Here is a 20021-nt window from a genome sequence, read left to right as displayed (position 1 = left end):
AATTTGTTACATTGTACGTAAATTTAGGAGGCTAACTGAACTTTTTATGCAAATTTAAAGAACTATGGAGACACATCAAAAATTCAAGGACCAATCAAATTTTTTGAACAAGGAGCAAATCATATATTAAGCCTTGATATTACTTAAAAAAATTAATGCTGCAAATTAATTAGAATTAAAATAATTAACTAACTTTACCAAATTACCACCAAATTAATATTCGAATCCCACCGCATGACAATCGTTTACTTTTCAAAACACCAAAAAAGGACATAGTGGCATTCTCGTAATTAACGGGCGAATGAAACCTTCTTTGACTGTTCAACCTTCTTTAAAAGCCCAAACGCCACTCTCACATAAACCGCAACTAGAGCCGTGGCCGGAGCTCTTGTTCTGGCGAACGATTCTATTGAAATTTTCTGTTGATTTTAAAAAATAAGACGAAAAGTAAGATTCAGAAATTCAGTTCAGATTTGAGAGAAATCGTTTCTTGATAAGGAATTTGAGCTTTTCTTTATACTGAAAGCGATGGCTTCCGAGTTGATATTCAGAGGCCACGATGACAGCCAGCATACGGCAGATGAGTACTTTCCAAAGGCTCCTAAACGGTGGCTCTTCGTAACCCGGCCGATTCGCTACATTCTCCGGGAGCAGCGACTCCTCTTTGTCCTCGTCGGCATTGCTATTGCCACTCTTTTCTTTACCTTCCTTCCTTCCTCATCTAGGGCTCCTTATGTGCACCAAGGAAAATACGAGCCGATCTCCGACTCACTTTCCCACTTCTCTCACGATTCAGTTCCAGCAAGATACAAATACTACGAGCCTCAGCTCGGAGGATTCGGAATGAATTCGGGCGGCAAGATTCCGTTGGGGCTAAGACGGAAGGGGCTTAGAATCGTGGTGACCGGTGGAGCTGGTTTCGTCGGTTCTCATTTGGTGGACCGTCTGATCGAGAGAGGAGACAGCGTGATCGTAGTCGACAATTTCTTCACCGGAAGGAAGGAGAATGTGATGCATCACTTCAAAAACCCGAGATTCGAGATGATACGCCACGATGTGGTGGAGCCTCTGTTGTTAGAGGTGGACCAGATCTATCACCTTGCTTGCCCTGCATCTCCGGTGCATTACAAGTTCAATCCGGTGAAGACAATCAAGACCAATGTGGTTGGAACATTGAACATGCTAGGGTTAGCCAAGAGAGTTGGCGCCAGATTCTTACTCACCAGCACCAGTGAGGTATACGGTGATCCTCTCCAGCATCCGCAGGTCGAGACATATTGGGGAAATGTCAATCCCATCGGTGCGTTCGTTTTCATTCTTTTTCTCACTTTCTTCATTAAACTCCGGCGATCGGGATCTGGCAACACGTTAGCCTTTGGACAAACTCGTGCAAGTTAGCTGCATGTGAAATGTATAGCTAACATGCGCAGGTGTCGGTTTAGTAGGTGACTCTTTTGACCTAAGATCCGACTTTGAATCGTAACGGTCACGGACATGCGGAAATATCTGGTTAAAAAAGTAAATTGATCACAAAATCAAACGGTAGATATTTTAAGTTAGGTGACAGTAGAAGTCGGGGATAGGAGGGAAATGCTTTAAATATTTCCATGTTTTTAGATCTGAGAGTTTGCAAAATGTGACAGGTGTACGTAGTTGTTACGATGAAGGAAAGAGAACAGCTGAGACATTGACAATGGATTACCACAGGGGTGCAGGTGTTGAGGTGTGTACAAATAATAAAATAATTATTTCATGACTATGCACTTTTTTTTAATCAATTTTACCCGCTAAAATTTTAATTTTCCTAAAATATCTTATGTTCTGTTTTCCAGGTTAGAATTGCTAGAATTTTCAATACTTATGGGCCCAGAATGTGCATCGACGACGGCCGTGTCGTTAGTAATTTTGTTGCTCAGGTAGCCTTTATTTTACTTTTGTTGTTTATACATTATATATACAGTAAAACCTCTGTATAGGAATACACTTGGGACCGGACTATTTATATAACAATTGATTTATATAACAATTGGGAGGTTATTACTAAATAGAGGTTGGTATAATTATGCCTGTAATTATGTCTATAATCAATACCCAAAAGTTTACAAAATCAAGCCTTATAATTATGCCTAAGTTTACAAAATCAAGCCTTATAATTATGCCTATAATCAAGCCCTATAATTACGCCTAATACAAATCAATCAATAATATATTTCCTAAATAATAATAGGGTGTTTCCCACTCATAGATAATTTCAATAGTTTTTTTTTTAATATTTTATAATTTAGTTTGAATTCTTAATATATATTACTATATAGAGACATAGTTTCTAAAGGTAGGACTTGAAAAGTGTATAACAAATAACATTTGGGAGGTTATTCCTATTTATAACCGGGCCTAAGTTGGGACCAAGTTTTTTTATAACAAAATAGAGGTTATTCCTATATAGAGTATTCCTATATAGAGGTTTTACTGTATAGGGATTTGTTTATAGAGGTGGTGATTATCGAAAATCATGGGTACTTTTATTGCAGGCTTTGAGGAAGGAACCTTTGACTGTGTATGGTGATGGGAAGCAGACAAGGAGTTTCCAATATGTTTCTGATTTGGTAAAGCTTTTCTTTTCAAGTTTAGTATTTTAGAAAAAATAATGTTATCTTTAGTGATTCGGCTGCTGCTTTATTAGATTTTTTAATTTAACTTTGTCATATCATGTGCTGTTATTGTTGAATCCAAATTTTAAAAACGTAACATTATATTTTTTTTTGAATTTGTCATGGTCTACTATATCAAGGAGACCACAACAAAATATATATTTATTTCTCCTTTTTCGCACTAATACTTATCCACCTTCTTACTGCCTTCCCCCAGCTGTATTTAAGCAAAGATGTTGATACCACATGGCTATATACCCGTAAAGAACCGTGTGGCCCTTTTTATAATAGCTGGTGTCTAATGTGATGTAATGAAATACAGTTTGATTTTCAATAAAAATATCACCATACATTTTCTTGGGGGGTTTCTAAATGAATATTTCAATTCATATGGTGATTAAAACTGGGGTCCTTGCCCTTTCATTATCTATATATGCTTAGCTTTGGTTTGAGCTATATCTTTGTTGCAAATATTTTAATATTAGATAGACACTGCTGCTTCTTTTTTCAAAACATTTGTTTTATTAATTGTTGGTCCTGCTGCTCAACATTTATTTATTTGCCATGTCATATCTTTATCGATATCAGGTTGAAGGTCTTATGCGCCTCATGGAAGGGGAACATGTGGGACCATTCAATCTTGGTAATCCTGGTGAATTCACCATGCTTGAGCTTGCCCAGGTATGCTTCTTCCTCTACTGGTTAATATCTATGTTCCTGTTTCTTCTCCTCTATATATTACTGATAGAGTTATTGATTAGACTATTGCAATCTCTTTTTCCACATTGTTCCCACTCTTGATCTGGCACAACAGCAGAAAATTCAATACAGTGCATCAGCTAATAATAAAATTGGCATTGAGACGCTTCTGTTCACTTAAAATATGTAAATAATTATAGTTGGGGCTGTATTTTAGTCACTTGCATGTACTCTTACAGTCTTAAGAACCTCGTACACATCAGCAGCAGCATTATTTGGGGCTGAGTTGTATCCTCTTTCTGTTTGATTAGGTTGTGCAAGAAACAATTGATCCAAATGCAAGGATAGAGTTCAGGCCAAACACAGAAGATGACCCACACAAGAGGAAACCTGATATTACAAAGGCAAAAGACCTCCTCGGCTGGGAACCCAAGGTGTCTCTCCGAAAGGGTCTCCCGCTAATGGTATCAGATTTCCGACAACGTGTCTTCGGAGACCACAAGGAAGATAGCACCACCAGCAGCTTGTCAACAGCTTGAGTTGGCAATAATTTTTTTGGACAGCAGCAGAAATGGTAATTATTTGGTAGATAAACCCATGTTGCCTTTCTTTACCTTTGCCTTGTCACAACAACACAGCAGTGGTGACAAACAGTAGTAGCAGCTATGATGAGATTCACTATTATGTTAGGAAAAGAATTCGGAGGAAGGGGTGTTGCTTTTGCAGTCAGCTTCAATATTATATCTCGTTTTCGTTTGTAATTTTTTCTTTGAAAGATAATATAGACCGCGAGCCTTTTGCAAGTATTTTTACTTCTAATTTGGATGCTATGTTTAGCAGCATTAGCATTAGCTTACTGCTTCAATGTATCGGTTTGCATTCGCAATTGATGTTTAGTTTTACTGCAATTTAATGAAATTCTATATTCATAGTCATCGTTATATCAAACTGAATCTCTCTTTCAGCAGTTAGAGATTTCACAATTTTGATTCATTTGTTGCGAAGCATATGAGTTGATATGGAGAATTACATGTAGCTGTGGCCATTCCTGTACTGTCAAATTGTTAAGAGTCACTATTTAGTATTTACGCCGGATAATTCCTCTAAAATACTTTACAACAAGTGTAGATGCGACAGTGAACAAATGGAAACAGACATATAAGATTGCTTGAGCTGCGTTAACAACAAATTGAAGTATTTTTATGAGCATCCAACAGCACAAGCATTTCTACTATCAGCTGTGTATTCCTCCAATTCATTCACCTAATCCAACTTGCAATGAACCAACCAATCTTCCTGCCAAGTGTCATGGACAAACTTGGACTACGCTAAATCCATGGCGGCAAAACTTCCCCAAGCCTGTAGCCAGCCAACCGATATAAGGAGATTTCTCCTATATACGCAGCCAAATCTAGGCCAATTCTGTAAGCTACTTAGGGATATGGTCTCATAAGGTTCTTATGTGTATCAAACTTTGACTCCCCTAGGAGGAAGCAAAGTAGGCTTTGATAACTCATAGATCTCCTCCCCTGTGGAGATATCAACCTCTCTTTCTTAGAAAGAATGTCCACGCCGATGGACTACGGTGGATCAACTTAAGTCAGTGTTCGAGATCTGACAAAGATCCAACACGTAATCCTTATAGCAACTTAAGAATTGTCTCTAACAACCATTAACATATTCGATTCACCATTCCTTGTTGAATTCTAGCTTTGCTCACAATTGGGCGAGTTTGCCTACAGGCAAATTCCTCCACCTGACACCAAGCATTACCATTCAGCCCGATATGGTGAACTATCTTGCTGTTCCATAGAAAAGGTCTTTATTGGCGCTTGCAACTTTTCAAGACATGAGAAAAGATAGCTCCAATTTGTTTGGGCCTTATTTAATACATGGAATCCAGACCTTAAAGAAAAGAAAAAGTAATGTTGACACCCTCTTTCCAACATTTACTTAGGACAGCGCACGAAGGGATAGGTATTACTAAATTATTGCTTTGATTGATCGTGTCCGCAAATGGGCAAAATTCAACACGTAGGAATTAGTAGCTATTTAATTTAAATCATGTTAAGTAACACCCCAACACCTTTCACAAATATATATATAAAAAAAAATGGTCTCCTGATTACTTGCCTCAATCTGATCAAAGAACAGTATTGACACTTTTATCCAGTTACATCATCTTCCAAGTTAGGTGTTACTTTCTAACATACATTTTTTACAGATCTAATTGGTAAACACATTTGACATAATTTTCATTTTTTCTTTTATATATATATATATAATCATATGAAACATAGAAATAAGACACAAAAACTCGAATTGTCACCCTTATTCCAAGTGATAATCCCACATGACCTGATACTAATTCCAATTTCATAGGATAACAAGTGAACCAGAAATGTGAACCAACAACCCAATCTACGTGTCCTCCACATAACTGTGAATACAAGTAATTCACATTGCAAAGGACTGCTAAGAAAAACAAAAAAAGTTAATTAGAACAAGAACATTGTTCAAAACCAACTATTTAGTCCACAAACAGATACGCCATTACTAATGCCAGAGATAGTAACTGTTAGCAATACTGAGATAAATTCGCCGGACATGGTTCACACATTACCAAGGGAAGTTAAACGGCTTTTTACACCAAGATAAATTGTATGAAACATATCTCACTTCGGATTCCTAAGGACAATGATAACAGAGTCTCCTCGGAGGAACATTTTACTGATAAACCTTTCTTTGCAGACTGGTTGAGCTTTCTTCTTGCCTTTCCCAGTCTTTGGCACCTGAACAGTGAACACAATGAATCAAGTTAAGAAAAACTTGCATTCAGCAATTATTTAGAACAATTGTGGAATCAAATTAAGGAATTGAAAAAACAAAAATATCTGGAAGTAATGTAACCAACCTCAGTCCACATCTCCTTAACATTTTCCAGAACCATATTGCAATGTCGGTCAAATGCCCTCACCCGTCCAAAAAGCTTCTTATTGTTGCGACAGTTAATGAGGACCTGGCCACAATACACATACATTGGAAAAATATGCAGAGCACCAAAACCTACCAGCAGAAAATCAAAAGCATACCCATCATATACACTCACTGTTTTCACCAGCCAACCTCAGTGTTGATTATCCAAACATGTCGATAATAAAGGATATTTGGGAAATTTTAGGTTTGCAGCCATCTTTCACAAAACTACCAAGCAGTACTGGTAAGAAACCAACAAAAAGTAACAGCTCAAAAGCATCTCTTTGAACATATGAAAGACATAAAGAGAGGTTCACTACCACAAAGGTGAAAAATCACCATATTAAAGTCATTTAAGTCCAATCAGGCTATCCCAGCTATGAAGAATAGGATTTTACCAAACAGCTTCAGAAACAGTCAAAATGCTACTTTGCACTCAATTTCAAGTTATAAACACTGCAAGACTTCAAAACAGGGACAACAAAGCGCAACAAACAATTCAGTAAGATGCTCTAAGAAAATTTACCTGTGTGTTATTCTTCACACTCATCATGAGAACAGAAAGTGGCCCAGTATTGAATTCCTCTGACTCATCCTTCACCTGTACAACAAAGAAATATAAATGTAACCCTCAATAATGAAAGGACAGCAGGGCTCTACCCAAATTTGAATAAGTAACAAAATAAATGAAATTATATTTCTCTCAAGTCCTAAGGGTAGAAAATTCAATTACATTTGTTAGTTAAAGTTTAAAATCGTTGAAACCTTTAATATACCACTTCCAAAAATATACTTGTTTGAGATTCAAACTAGTAAAAGAAAAAAGCACGATCTAGATTCACATTTACAAATTAACCTACCAAATAATAGTGAGTAGCTGCTCACAAATCACCTAAAAAGGAGAATAAATCATTTGGTTAAGATAGCATTCGACCACATCGCAATTTGCATTAGGCAGGTCATCCATGAGAAACTACAAATATAACTGTTGCGAATATCATATCAATAGAAGTCTCAAACAACCAAGGACGGACACAACACAGGCAATGAAAAAAACAAGTAACAGTATCAAGGAATTGTGCAGACAAGCCTCCAAGAAAACTAGTGGCAAATATCAACTAAATTCTCGAAGTAATGTTCCAAAGCGGAACAAAACAGCAGTACTAAGAAAAGAATGTTCCATAGGTAGAGCAAATCTACTAGAATTCAATAACATAAACTTCAAAGGGATACAACATATTGTATGTTAAATAACTTACAGGAACATCTTCTTCCATTGGTCTACTGCAGAAAACCAAACAAAGGAACAAAAGAATGTTAGTATAGTTCGTCCAGTAGTTCACAAGAAATGCAGTATTTAGATGCAAAATTTTGCTTAATGACAACTGATTGCCTATAAGGAAAGGGGAGAGATTACATAAAACACATATCTATTAGCGTAATCATGATGCTTTTAACACAGACGAGTAAAAGTATAACTCGGACAACACTGAACTATACATCTAGAAAATCAAACTGAAAGCAAATCGACAATGTACTTCGATCAGGAACGAAAATGTTCTCTTTCCGGATTGTTTAAAATTAAAACGAAAAACATTAAGCCCTGCTATTTCATAGTTACTCTAACAATTTAGCAGTGGCGATGGTAATAGGAGCATGAAACGCAATGGAAAAACGCCGGAATAAAAGGGAGAGGAAGTCAGAATTACCTCATTGCGGATAAACTGGAAGCTTCTCTTAGCAAATCAGTAGGAAGAGGAGAATTAGGTTATCGACGTACAGACTCTTAACTAAATGGGAAGCAAACACGGAATTAGGCAAGGAAAGGAACTAAAGCAATGAACACACAAAAACGAGATGAGAGAATTTCGGGAAAACACAGAGAGGTAAGGGTTTACTTTGAGGGGTTTTGATTTCGTTCTTTCGATTCCTGCTTTTTCTTCAATTGGCGCAATTTTGATTTTGATGTTGATTGATCGTGTTTAAGCTTACGCCTTTGTGGGCCCCAGTCCCAGTCCCAGTCCCAGTCCCAGGTGATAGGCTTTGAAGGAAAAGAATGATTAGTCTCAGCCCTTTGATTTTTTGGCTTAAAAAAAAAACAGACTTATAAAATTACAATTAAATCATATTATAAAATCATATCTTAATATCCTTTCAGGGGTTCATTCTTAATAGGTATTACTTATATATCACCATTCATGGATATTATTTAATAGCTATTGGATCAAAATTCAATGGTCTAGATTTAAGTTTGTTCATTAATGTTAAATTTAACTTTTTCAAACTCGTAACATGGCAGTTATTTAGTAATTTAATTAAATAATTAAAAAACTAAAATTCCATCCTTGATGTCGACAAACCATGAGCATTAAATAACTCAAACTCCAACTTCACGAATTACTATATATTAAATTCCCAATAAAATAGCCTCTGCCCAAACAATTAATACTGTTATATAGAAGTACTTTATTTAAATTTCATATGTTCCAATAAAAAAAAAATAAATCATATGTAATTAATGCTTCAATAATTTATTTTTTATTCAAATTTTTCCAATTATCATTAAAATTAGATATTCTAATAAAATTATAATTAATATAAAAAAATATAACACGGCTTATAGAAACACTGGTATATTTTTTATAATAGAGATGCAAAATTTAGCTACATGAATGAAGTTTAAATGTGTTAGTATTTTGTTAGAACTATGCATTATCCTGAATTTGTTATTTTTTAGTGGGTTCAGATGTAAAAGTACTATTAACATTCATAGTAAGGAGCAATTTTACTCCTAATATCTAAAAAAATTGGGTAATTTTACCCTAAAATTGACATTGCATAGCAAATTTATCCATAATGTTGACAAGTTATGTCAATTTAAGAAATAATTTATCAATTTATCTTCTCAGTTATGAATTTTGTCATCTAAACTTCACATCTACGTTATTTTATCACTAATTAGTAACATATGACAAACACATGATTAGACGTAAAAATTAAAATAAAAAAGATATTTTGTATTTTGTACAAATTATACAAAAAAAAAACATTCAAATATTTCGTGGAATTTAAAAGTATTAATCTCCATCCTATTATTAACTAAAAAAAATATGAAATCTTTTTTTAGAACCAACGAATATACAATTAGTGCAAAATAAGTAACAAAATTTTTGTGTTTTATAATGATATCTAAAATTGACCCAACTTGTTAACGTTATGGGTAAAATTGCTCTTTGCTAGAAACGTCAGGGATAAAATTGCACCATTTTAGATGTTACGGGTAAAATGCTCATAGATGTAAATGTTAGGGGCATTTTTACATTTTATCCTTTTTTTTTAGTTAACTCAAAGTTAACATATAAATTTTTGAGGGGCTAACAAGACGCTTTGTAAGTTTAGAGGGTCAATCAACTTTTTCAACCAAATTCAGGAGGCTAACGATGTATTAGGCCATATTTAAATTTTATGAAATTCATGTAGTTTAGACATGATTTACATGAATTAATACTAAATTTTTGCCAAATTATTACTTTAAAAAAATCACAAACTTTGCGGAAAAAAATGAATTTTCACGTAAAACTTTTGAATTTTACGAAAATACTCTTTTATTAGACATAATTTATGTAAAGTGGTATTTCATTTACGTAAAATTGTTATTTTACAAAAAAAAAAAACACTAACTCCGAGAAAAATGGAGTTTCGCGTAAAACCTTTCAATTTTAAGAAAATTCTTTATTAGACATCATTTATGTAAAGTAAGACTTGATTTGTGGAAAGTTATTACTTTACATAAAAAAAATCAAGAACTTCGTAAAAAATCGAGTTTCACATAAACTCTTTGAATTTTACGAAAATATTTTTATTGTTAGACATAATTTACATGAACATATACTTAATTTATGCATAGTTGTTACTTTACAAAAAAAAAAAATCACAACTTGTGAAAAATGAAGTTTCACGTAAAACCTTTGAATTTTACTTAAATTCTTTATTTGTAGACATAATTTATGCATTGTGATACTTAATTTAGCTAATGGTATTAGCTTACAAAAATTATTAACTTCACGAAAGATCGAGTTTCATATATAAAAATTAATTTTTATGAAAACTATTTATTGTCAAACATAAATTACGTTAAATGAGATTCAATTTACATAAAGTTATTACTTAACAAAAAACTTTGTGAAAAATAGAGTATCACGTGAAACCTTTGAATTTTACAAAAATCATTTATTGTTACATAATTTACGTGAATTGATACTTAATTTACATAAAGGTATTATTTTACAAAAAAAAACAATAATTAACTTTGCAAAAAATCGCGTTTCACGTAAAACCTTTAAATTTTACATAAATCCTCTATTGTTAGTAACATAACATAACGTAACGTAACATAATGTAACAAAACTATCGTAACATAATGTAAAATAATGTAACGTAACGTAACGTCATAAAAAGTTAAGTCTTACATAAAACATTTGAACTTTACATAAATCCTCTAAATTTAGACATGATTGTAAGCTCCATTTGTAAATCTTTAGATTTTTTTTTAATTTCTTTAAGCTTTCATTTATTTATAAACAGTTATTCATCTTACAATCTCTAACATAATGTAAAGTAATAAACATAAGCTCAATTTATATGTTTTTTTTAAAATTTTGCGCAATGCGCTTACATTAAAGAAGAAAGAAAAATCCCCACCAGACCCGGATGTGATTCGAACCCATTACCTCCCAAAGCATAGGTAAGCTCTCAACCACTAGGCTAAGAGCTTCACCACCATAAGCTCAATTTATAAATTTTTAGGATTATAAGCTCAATTTATAAATTTTTAGGATTGTAGCTCAATTTAAATCCTTATGTTTTTTTTTATTTCTTTAGGCTTTCATTTATTTATAAACAATCATTGAGCTTACAATCCATAACGTAACATAAAGTAATAAATATAAGCTCAATTTATAAATTATTAGCTTTTTATTCCTTTCAGCTTTCATTTATTTATAAACAATCATTGAGCTTATAATCCATAACGTAACGCAAATTAAGGTAACTAAATAAATATAAGCTAAATTTTATAAATATTTAGGATTGTAACTCAGTAAAAAGCCTGAGTAAGGAGCGACTCTAAGGGATGACGATAAGGGCATGAATAAACTGAATCTCATATCGAAAATGGAGAGAGAGTGATTGTGGCTTAGTAAGGTAGAAATCCAATACATGTATGCGCGTTTTAAAGTCGTAAGGTCCAAGGTGTTGGACTTGGATCAAAGCGAATAATATTTTTATATTGTATTAGGTCGTAACATAACGTAACATAAAGTAAAGTAACATAATATAACGTAACATCACATAACTTAGCATAACGTAACGTAACGTAACATAATTTAGCTTATCGTAACGTAAATTAACGTAGTGGAACTTAACATAACATAACTTAACAGAAATTAAGGTAATGTAATGTAACTTAAAAATAGATCTTTACCTAAATTAAGTCTAATTTTATGTAAATTATGTGTAAAATAGAAGATTTACGTAAATTTCAAACGTTTTACGTAAAACTCGATTTTTCGTAAAGTTAATGATTTTTTTATAAGAATACAACTTTACCTAAATTAAGTCCCAGATTTACGTAAAGTTCAAATGGTTTACATAAAACTCGCTTTTTCGCAAAGTTGATAATTGTTTTTTTGTAAAAATATAATTTTACGTTAATTAAGTCTATAACTTTACGTAAATTATATCTAAAAACAGAAGATTTACGTAAAGTTCAAAGGTTTTACATGAAAGTAACATAGTTTCACAAAAATTAGTGGTTTTGTTTGTATAAAATAATAACTTTATGCAAATTAATTCAAACTTTATGTAAATTATGGTAAAATATAAGATTTACCTAAACTTCAATTAGGTATCAAAAAATTAATCAACTGAAATTAGGGATATTAAGATGTTTTTTTCTTTAATTCTCAAAGGCATGTAATTAAAATAAACAAAATTTTTTATTGATTATTAATTTACGGTTTTGTGGTATAATTTATAAAAAAAATTTACAAAATTACAAAAGTTACATAAGTTGATCAATTTTTATTTTATTTTTTTGAAAAAAAAAATTGATCAATTAGTAAGTACACAATTAATGTCATATATATAAACTTCATAAAAATTCAACATGATGAATAAATGATTTTAACTTTTGCTAACATTATCCTGATATTTAATTACTTAATAAATTTTTAGTTCAGTAAGGGATTGCAAATCACATATAAATCAATTGATAATCCCATTTTTCTTTGAACCAATTAATCATAAACTTATTGCTAATTGGATTGATGCATCATAAAGAAGCTAGCTAGTAATTATATTTAACTACCTAAACTTTTTTGCTATAAAAAAGAAGTAATTATATTTAATTATAAAAGTAAATATATAACAAATAAAATCAATTCACCACGTAAGATACCAAGTAAATAAATAAAAAAGCTGGATTTTAGTATTGTTTTTTTTGTTGTTGTAATTCATTTTATTTTTAATTCTTGCTGTTTACCAAAAAAAAAAAAGTCATTTTTTGCTGTAACTACTCACACATATGAACGAAAATCATAAGAAACAATATGACACCAATGAAAACCTTGACATTTAAGAATATTATTGGTATGTACTAGTTTTTTTTGGAACATGTACTAGTTAATAGGAAATGATGAAAATTAGCAAGTTTGTGAAAAAAACGTGTATATCTATTTATTATAGAAAGATAGTATAAGTTGTTAACTTGATGGTGACCTAATAGGTCATTAAATCAGAATTTTTAATCTCCATCCATGGGTATTACCCATTAAGAACTATTCCATATATATATATATTTATATCTTAGATCTCAATTCATAAATTATAAACTTTAAAAACTATATTTTAGACCCCTAATTCATAAAACCTAATTTTTAAAATATATGAAAAGCAACTATTTGTTTAGTTTGACATTATTTAAATTAGAGTTGTAAATAATATTTCAAATCTGAATTATTGTGTAAATTTCCCTTGATTATTTTCAGTTTAAACCTCCTTATTTTAATAGAAATTTGTTCAATTTTAAAGGGATAGTTATATAAAAAGCTAAATTGGAGTAATTATATAAATATAAGTAGACCTGGGCATGAGCCGGGCCTATCGGGCTTTTAATAAAGCCTGGTGAGCCCAAGCCCAGCCCAACCCGCAGGAAATTTAATCGGGCTCGGGCTCGGGCTGGGCTCGGGCATGAGATACGAATCCCAAGCCCGCCCGTCCAAGCCCATCTTTATATTTTAAAAAAATATAATTAAATTTAAAAGCCATTTTGTTTCATTGTTGTTGTTAATTTTTTTTTTTTTTAGAATATACAATTAGAGAAGGGGGGGAAGGGAAGTCCAAACATGTCAGAAATTCATATTCCAAATTTACAATTATGAATCAAAAGAACATCAACAATGAAAAGATTTTTTGGGGGCGGTGATGGATGCGACGGCGGTGAAGGAGGGTTTCATTCAACAATGATCTTCTCTTTGTGTTTTGTTGTGCAGTGTAAAATTTGAATGGAGGAGAAGAGATTAGGTTTTAGAAGCAGCAAACCTTAAATATTTTCATTTTTGTTTATAAAATTATAATTAATATTTATATAATTATATAATTATATAATATATATATATATATGTTATATCGGGCCGGGCCGGGCCGGCCCGATGTAAAATGCATAAAGCCCAAGCCCGTCCAATTTTTGACGGGCTTATACGGGTTTGGGCAGGACCGGGCCTGAATGCATTTTCATGTGTCCAAGCCCGGCTAAATGGGCCTGGGCGGGCCGGGGCCCGCCCAGGTCTACATATAAGTACCCTTAGTCTTAAAACATGACTCTTTCGAAGGTTATATTCTTGCATGGTAGTGTTAAGTCTAATGATGTTAGTATGTAGGAGGAGAGCACGAGAACTCTGAATGATACCACCTTTATTGAAAAGGAAAATAGTAAATTAGTAGTAATCGAGGCTTCACCCGAGTATGGGTCTTAGATGATTGTTTAGCAATCCTCGATGAAAAGCTCAATCACGAACACGAATGACCAAGGACCTACACTTCCAACGCTAAATAATATATCGGTCAGTAACAGTGCTGGTGGGGGACTATTTGATAATGTAAGAGTTTTTTAAGATACAAGCCACAAACAAATCCACATCGTGAGGGGTGGTTTTAAATTCATGTCTACGTGTTGCAAAGGGAGGCAAGTTGGGAATATCACAATGAAAATAATTCTCAACTCTTCTACGACATATCTAATCATAATATATTTTCTGATCTATTTATGGATGTTGAAGATCGTTGGATGTGGACCTTCAGGCCTAATGTTCAAACTCCTCTTAGTCAGTAGGGAAATGGTTCTAATCGTAGCAAACAGAGTAGGATTGAGGTTGATGTCAGGATTCGCGACGTCTCTCCATTGAATGTTGTGGAAATAACAAGAATATACCTAGTAGTAATTCACCCGGGTCTTCTGGGGGTGTTCGAGTTACTTGAAGTGGTTTTGGTAGATTGTCTTCCTTACTTTCTTTATTATTTTTCTTGTCAAAATTATTTTATGGAATTGATTTGGAGTTGCAGTGCTGAGTTTCACCGGAATCTTTGTCACTTGAACTCTAATTTTTATTCTAATATTATTATATTACTTGAACCCCGCTTGCCCGGGATGTAGAATTGATTGAAACTTATGGCTTCAATAGTGGATTTGGCCCTTTTGGCACAATGTTGGAGTTATTAGTATGGTGAAAAGCCCAATTCCTTTATGCCCAATTAATGATTTTAGGGGGTAGTTTGCATCGATATATTTCTGATGTCACTTTTGTGTACGTCCGTCCTCAGCTTTCTCATAAACGGGTTTTATGAAAGAGATGCTTGCTTTGAAAGGCTTAGTTTAGAATCCTTGGATTATTGTAGGTGATTTCAACCACATTAATTATATTAATAAGTCGTTATTTAAACATATTTTTGTATCTTAATTGCCTATTATTTAGTGTTAGTCTTATCATTTAAATGCATATTTACTTTATTTTATATTTTATATATGTTTTTGGAGATTCAATTCAAATTGGAGATTAAAATGCTAATTATGTAGAGCTTCAAGTGAAATTTGAGAAATTTGTCAAAGTCTTAAGGCCATGCTAATGACTTGGGCCATACAAAAGAAAGAGATTTTGCACTAAAAAGTTGAATTATTCTAACCCATGCCCATGGGTAAAGACAAATCCAAATTTAAGTGTTTAGTTATGATTGCAAGACTTTCTTTTTATTATTATTACAATTTGTAATATATTTTATTTTAGTATTTAGTACAGTTGTGCATCGGTTCAAAATCGAACCAAACTAAAACGAAATAACTGAAATAACTAAAATAATTGATACTGATATCGAACTGAATAGTAATATAAAACTGAAATATAACCGAACCGAAATATTCGGTGTGTTCGGTTTTAAATCGAATTAGTTAAAAAATAAAAAAAACAATAAATAAAAATTACTATATTTACTTATTAGATTTATTTCAACAAAAAAAAATGAAATACTTTCAAAATATGTTTATATTGACTTATTATCTTAACAATATTAAAAAAAAACTAACCTTGTAACACTTGATATATATATATATATATATATATATATATATATATATATATATATATATATATATATATATGTGTGTGTGTGTGTGTGATCTAGTGCGACAAGAGATTGTGGTGTGACAAAGAGCTTATGATGTGACAGAATAAAACTACGTAGTTTTGATGATAATTGAAAAGAGCAAGGAGGCAAATTTGTAAATAAAAGGAAGCACATGAGAGAGAAAATTGTTTTATTTCTTTTCTTTTTTTTAATGAAAGGATGGGACGCGCAGGAAGGGTTGGACATCCCAACTATGTTGGCACCCCAACACACTACCTACAACCCGTATATTATTAAAAGAAATGGAAAAATACAAAGAATGAAGAACAAGAGGAGAGAAGATGGAAAATTCAAAGAAAACGAATATGCCCTATGTTACAGATATCATCGAACACTAAGGACTGACAGAATAAGGGAGCATTCGGCCACCAAGTGAGTGCAGTAGCCGTTTTTGCAAAATTTGCGAGATGATCTGCAGCCTGGTTTCCTTCTCTGTAAATATGTGTAATTCTAGATTGCATAACTGAAAAACGATTGAGACATCTGACCCAATCCTGTCTAACCTTCCAAGGAACGTCGCTTGAACCGGAATTGAGCATGGACACAGCGTAAAGAGAATCGGATTCTATCCAAAGCTGCTGCCAGTTCCGTTCCCAGGCCGCCAAATCCTGTTTTATTTCTTTTCTTTAACATACATTTTTCAGACATTCCTAACCTCGTTTTTCAAAATTTTTTATACTGTTAGACTCATCTAAATTAGACGGTCATTTTGAGATCCCTGAAGCTCAGTTAACAAAATTTCCGGTGAACGGAATCCGGCGATTAGGTGGCCGTTTTCCGACGAGAAAAAAAGTACATAGAAAATTCTCAAAAAATTCAAAAAAATGTAAACCATTATTCTGAGAAACTTTAATGCTTGGGTCAAAGTGGGATGTTTTACGGTTTAGTCCCAATAAAACATTTTTCTTTAATTTTATCCATTTTACATGCTTCAATAATTTATTGGGTCAAAACCGTAAGGAATCCCGTTTTGACCCAAGAATTAAAGTTTCTTAAAATGATGTTTTACATGTTTTGGACTTTTTATATATTTTTTTGGACACGTTTTTGGTCCTACCTTTCAGCAATATGTGTTGGAAAAACGAGTACATACTGCTAGACGCCAGCACGTTGTTCTAAATCAGTATACAAATTGTTCTAATTAGTGTACCAATTGGTTCAAATCAATGTACCCATTATTCCAATAAAATAATTATATTGTTCCAACAGAATTCTTAAATTATTCAAACAGAATACTTATATTGTTCCGACAGTGTACGAAATTGTTCCAAATCAGTGTACCATTTGTTCCAACATAATACTTGTATTGTTCCAACAGAATAAATCAGTGTATCAATTTTTCCAACAAAATAAATATGTGCATCAATTGTTCCAACAAAATAGTTATATTGTTATGGAATTGTTTGAGAATTTTCTGGATACTTTTTTCCTCACCGGAAAAAGCCCACCTAATCGTCGGATTCCGTTGATTTGGGACTAAACCGTAAGGAATCTCACTTTGAGTCAAGAATTAAAGTTTCTCAGAATGATGTTTTACATTTTTTGGAATGTTTTGAAAAATTTTTGGACATTTTTTTTTCACAGAAAAACAGATCGCCGAATTCCGTTCACCGGAAATTTTTTTACCTGAGCTTCTGGATCTTAAAATGACCGTCTAATTAAGACGAGTCCAACGGTATAAAAAAATTTGGAAAAACGAGGTTGGGAAAGTCAGAAAAATACATTTTAAAGAAAAGAAATAAAACAATTTTCTCTTTCCTTTTATTTACAAATTTACCACCTTCCCCTATTTAATTACAAAATTGGTTATTGTCACACCATAAGACTTGTCTTACCATAAGAAATCTACCACACTGGATCTCATATATATATAATGTAGAATATATGTAATTCGGTGCGGTGCGGATTTTTTCAATTTTTTTGTCAAACCGAATCGAATATCGAATGCACGTAAAATTAAAATTGCTGTCGAACCGAAGTGTAAAAAACCGAACCGAAAAACTGAATTCAATCGGTTCGGTTCAAGTATACGGTTTAAACCGCACCGATGCACACCCCTAGCCATGCTAATAGAGGTAAATAATATCTTATTAAATACTAGGGGTGAGCAGAACCGAATCGAAAGCTCAAAGACAAAAAAAAACTGATTCGAAAAATGTAGACTAAACCGGATCGAATTGCATTTCGGTTTGGTTTGGTCCTAACTTTTAAGATAGTTTGGGTTTTAGGTCAGTTTGGTTTGGTCCAAAACCGAAATACGATATATGCTACTTTTAATTTTAGGATTTTAAATTAGTTAACTAAATATATATACAAAAGAAAAAACCATTAAACAAGTTTCTTCTTTTTATTCTTTCTGGTTTCTTTCTTTTGCCGTTTGTCTATGTGAACTATTAACATGAAAGAAGTATTGAAGTAACAATTGGCCTCTAATGCTCTATTCATGCCAAATAAACCGAACCAGAATCAACTATTTTGATGAGATTGGAGAAATCAAAGTCTGAATGCAAGAATCAACTATTTTGATCAGCTTCATTAACACCGACCAACAACCCGAGTCGATATGACCATATCTAGCATATCGAGCCCAAATTGTGCAACTAGAATCTCCTCGAAATAAAATGTTTCAAAAAAAAAAGGTTGAGCCATTGACTTCAGCCTATACACATCCCAAACACATATCCCATTAAAGTCTCGAAGCCCTTCAATCTTATTCCTTAGTCGACAAATGACACTAAAATTATGAAAAAAAGTGGTGCTACGGTCTCCAAAATAAATTCATTTCACCCAAGATTTTCGGAACCAAAGGATCTCCTCCTAAAGCAAAACTTCATCAATTCCCTTCATGTACTTCCGCTCCAAATAAAGTAAGACACGAGTCACCCGAAAGTTCAACTTTTTCGCATTCTGATAAGGATTATGCTATTAATTCAGATGAAATTCTTCAAGTAAACCGAAATGGTCCTAAAGAGCTAAAAGTGTATGTACGCAGGAATAAGAGAATGACTGTGGGACCCAAACAGCCAGCTGGCAAGTAAGTTAGTTATTCCTAGGGGAGAGTGCACAATTAGTTATTCCTAGGGTATTACGCTCTGTTATATAGGAGGGTAATCTGTTAGAAGAGGAAGGCAATTTTGTATCTCTTTTCTGTTGTAGCAGGGCTCTCTTTGAGAGAGGGAAGATTCTTCTTCCTGGTTGTTCCTTAATTCTGTTCTTCTAATTCGGATCAATAAACTCTCCTCTGCTTTCTTTCCCATTTTATATAATACAAATTATTCTTGTTTGGTATTGTTTTTATCATTTGGAGCCGTCTGTGGGAAACCTTTCTGTCTTACTAATTGCCAGCAATGGGGGAATGACCCACAAGTCCAGACAAGGTCACAGTCACAACTTGATTTGCAGACTCGAGTTACAGAGCAAGAGGATGCCATGGGAGGAATGAAACTTACTGTAGGGGGTATCCAGCAATCGCTAGATGATATGCGCAAATTTATGGAGATGGTGGTTGCGAAGGTTGATAGAATGGAAGCTCGCAATCAGAAGTTTTTTGAAAAACACCACCCAGATGCTGAATCAGAACCTCCTCCGATCTTATCCACCAACGATACAGAGCACGTCATTTATCAATCCTCCAGACTCGATGGGTTTGTTCGACCCAACCACTTCGACGATGGAACGATCGTTTTGCCAAAGGTCAAGCTTCCGGTGTTCTTTGGACCTGATCCTCGTGAATGGCTTACGAAGGCGGAGATGTATTTTGACGTGCACCAAACCCAATCCCGAATGAAGGTTACCTTAGCCCGTATGTGTATGTCCGGCGCTGCCATCACTTGGTTCGCTCGAATCCTCCGTGACGAACCGACCATTTCTTGGGAGAAGTTTAAAGTCAAGCTAACCCAACGATTCTCGGGTAATCGGTGCCAAAATCCCTATGAGGAGTTGCGGGTAATGTTCCAAACA

At 33.3% G+C, this 20021-nt stretch overlaps 2 protein-coding genes across 2 annotated transcripts; one reads left to right on the top strand and one right to left on the bottom strand.

Annotated features, from left to right (window-relative positions):
• The first annotated feature begins 345 nt into the window (after window positions 1–345).
• Window positions 346–4285, top strand: LOC136217748 (UDP-glucuronic acid decarboxylase 2). The gene is made up of 6 exons (XM_066004397.1): window positions 346–1300; window positions 1644–1723; window positions 1833–1916; window positions 2532–2606; window positions 3240–3332; window positions 3662–4285. Exons 1-6 carry the CDS (start codon window positions 529–531, stop codon window positions 3887–3889), a joined length of 1332 nt encoding a protein of 443 aa, XP_065860469.1. The 5' UTR covers window positions 346–528; the 3' UTR covers window positions 3890–4285.
• Window positions 4286–5672: 1387 nt separating this feature from the next.
• Window positions 5673–8374, bottom strand: LOC136217747 (uncharacterized). The gene is made up of 6 exons (XM_066004396.1): window positions 8225–8374; window positions 8036–8116; window positions 7586–7610; window positions 6853–6927; window positions 6265–6369; window positions 5673–6142 (listed from the first exon to the last, which is right to left on the bottom strand). Exons 2-6 carry the CDS (start codon window positions 8038–8040, stop codon window positions 6026–6028), a joined length of 327 nt encoding a protein of 108 aa, XP_065860468.1. The 5' UTR covers window positions 8041–8116; window positions 8225–8374; the 3' UTR covers window positions 5673–6025.
• Between the last annotated feature and the right edge of the window lie 11647 nt (window positions 8375–20021).

The sequence above is a fragment of the Euphorbia lathyris genome, chromosome 2, assembly GCF_963576675.1.
Source record: "Euphorbia lathyris chromosome 2, ddEupLath1.1, whole genome shotgun sequence".
Classification (NCBI taxonomy): domain Eukaryota; kingdom Viridiplantae; phylum Streptophyta; class Magnoliopsida; order Malpighiales; family Euphorbiaceae; genus Euphorbia; species Euphorbia lathyris.
This window is presented reverse-complemented; position numbering and strand designations above follow the sequence as displayed.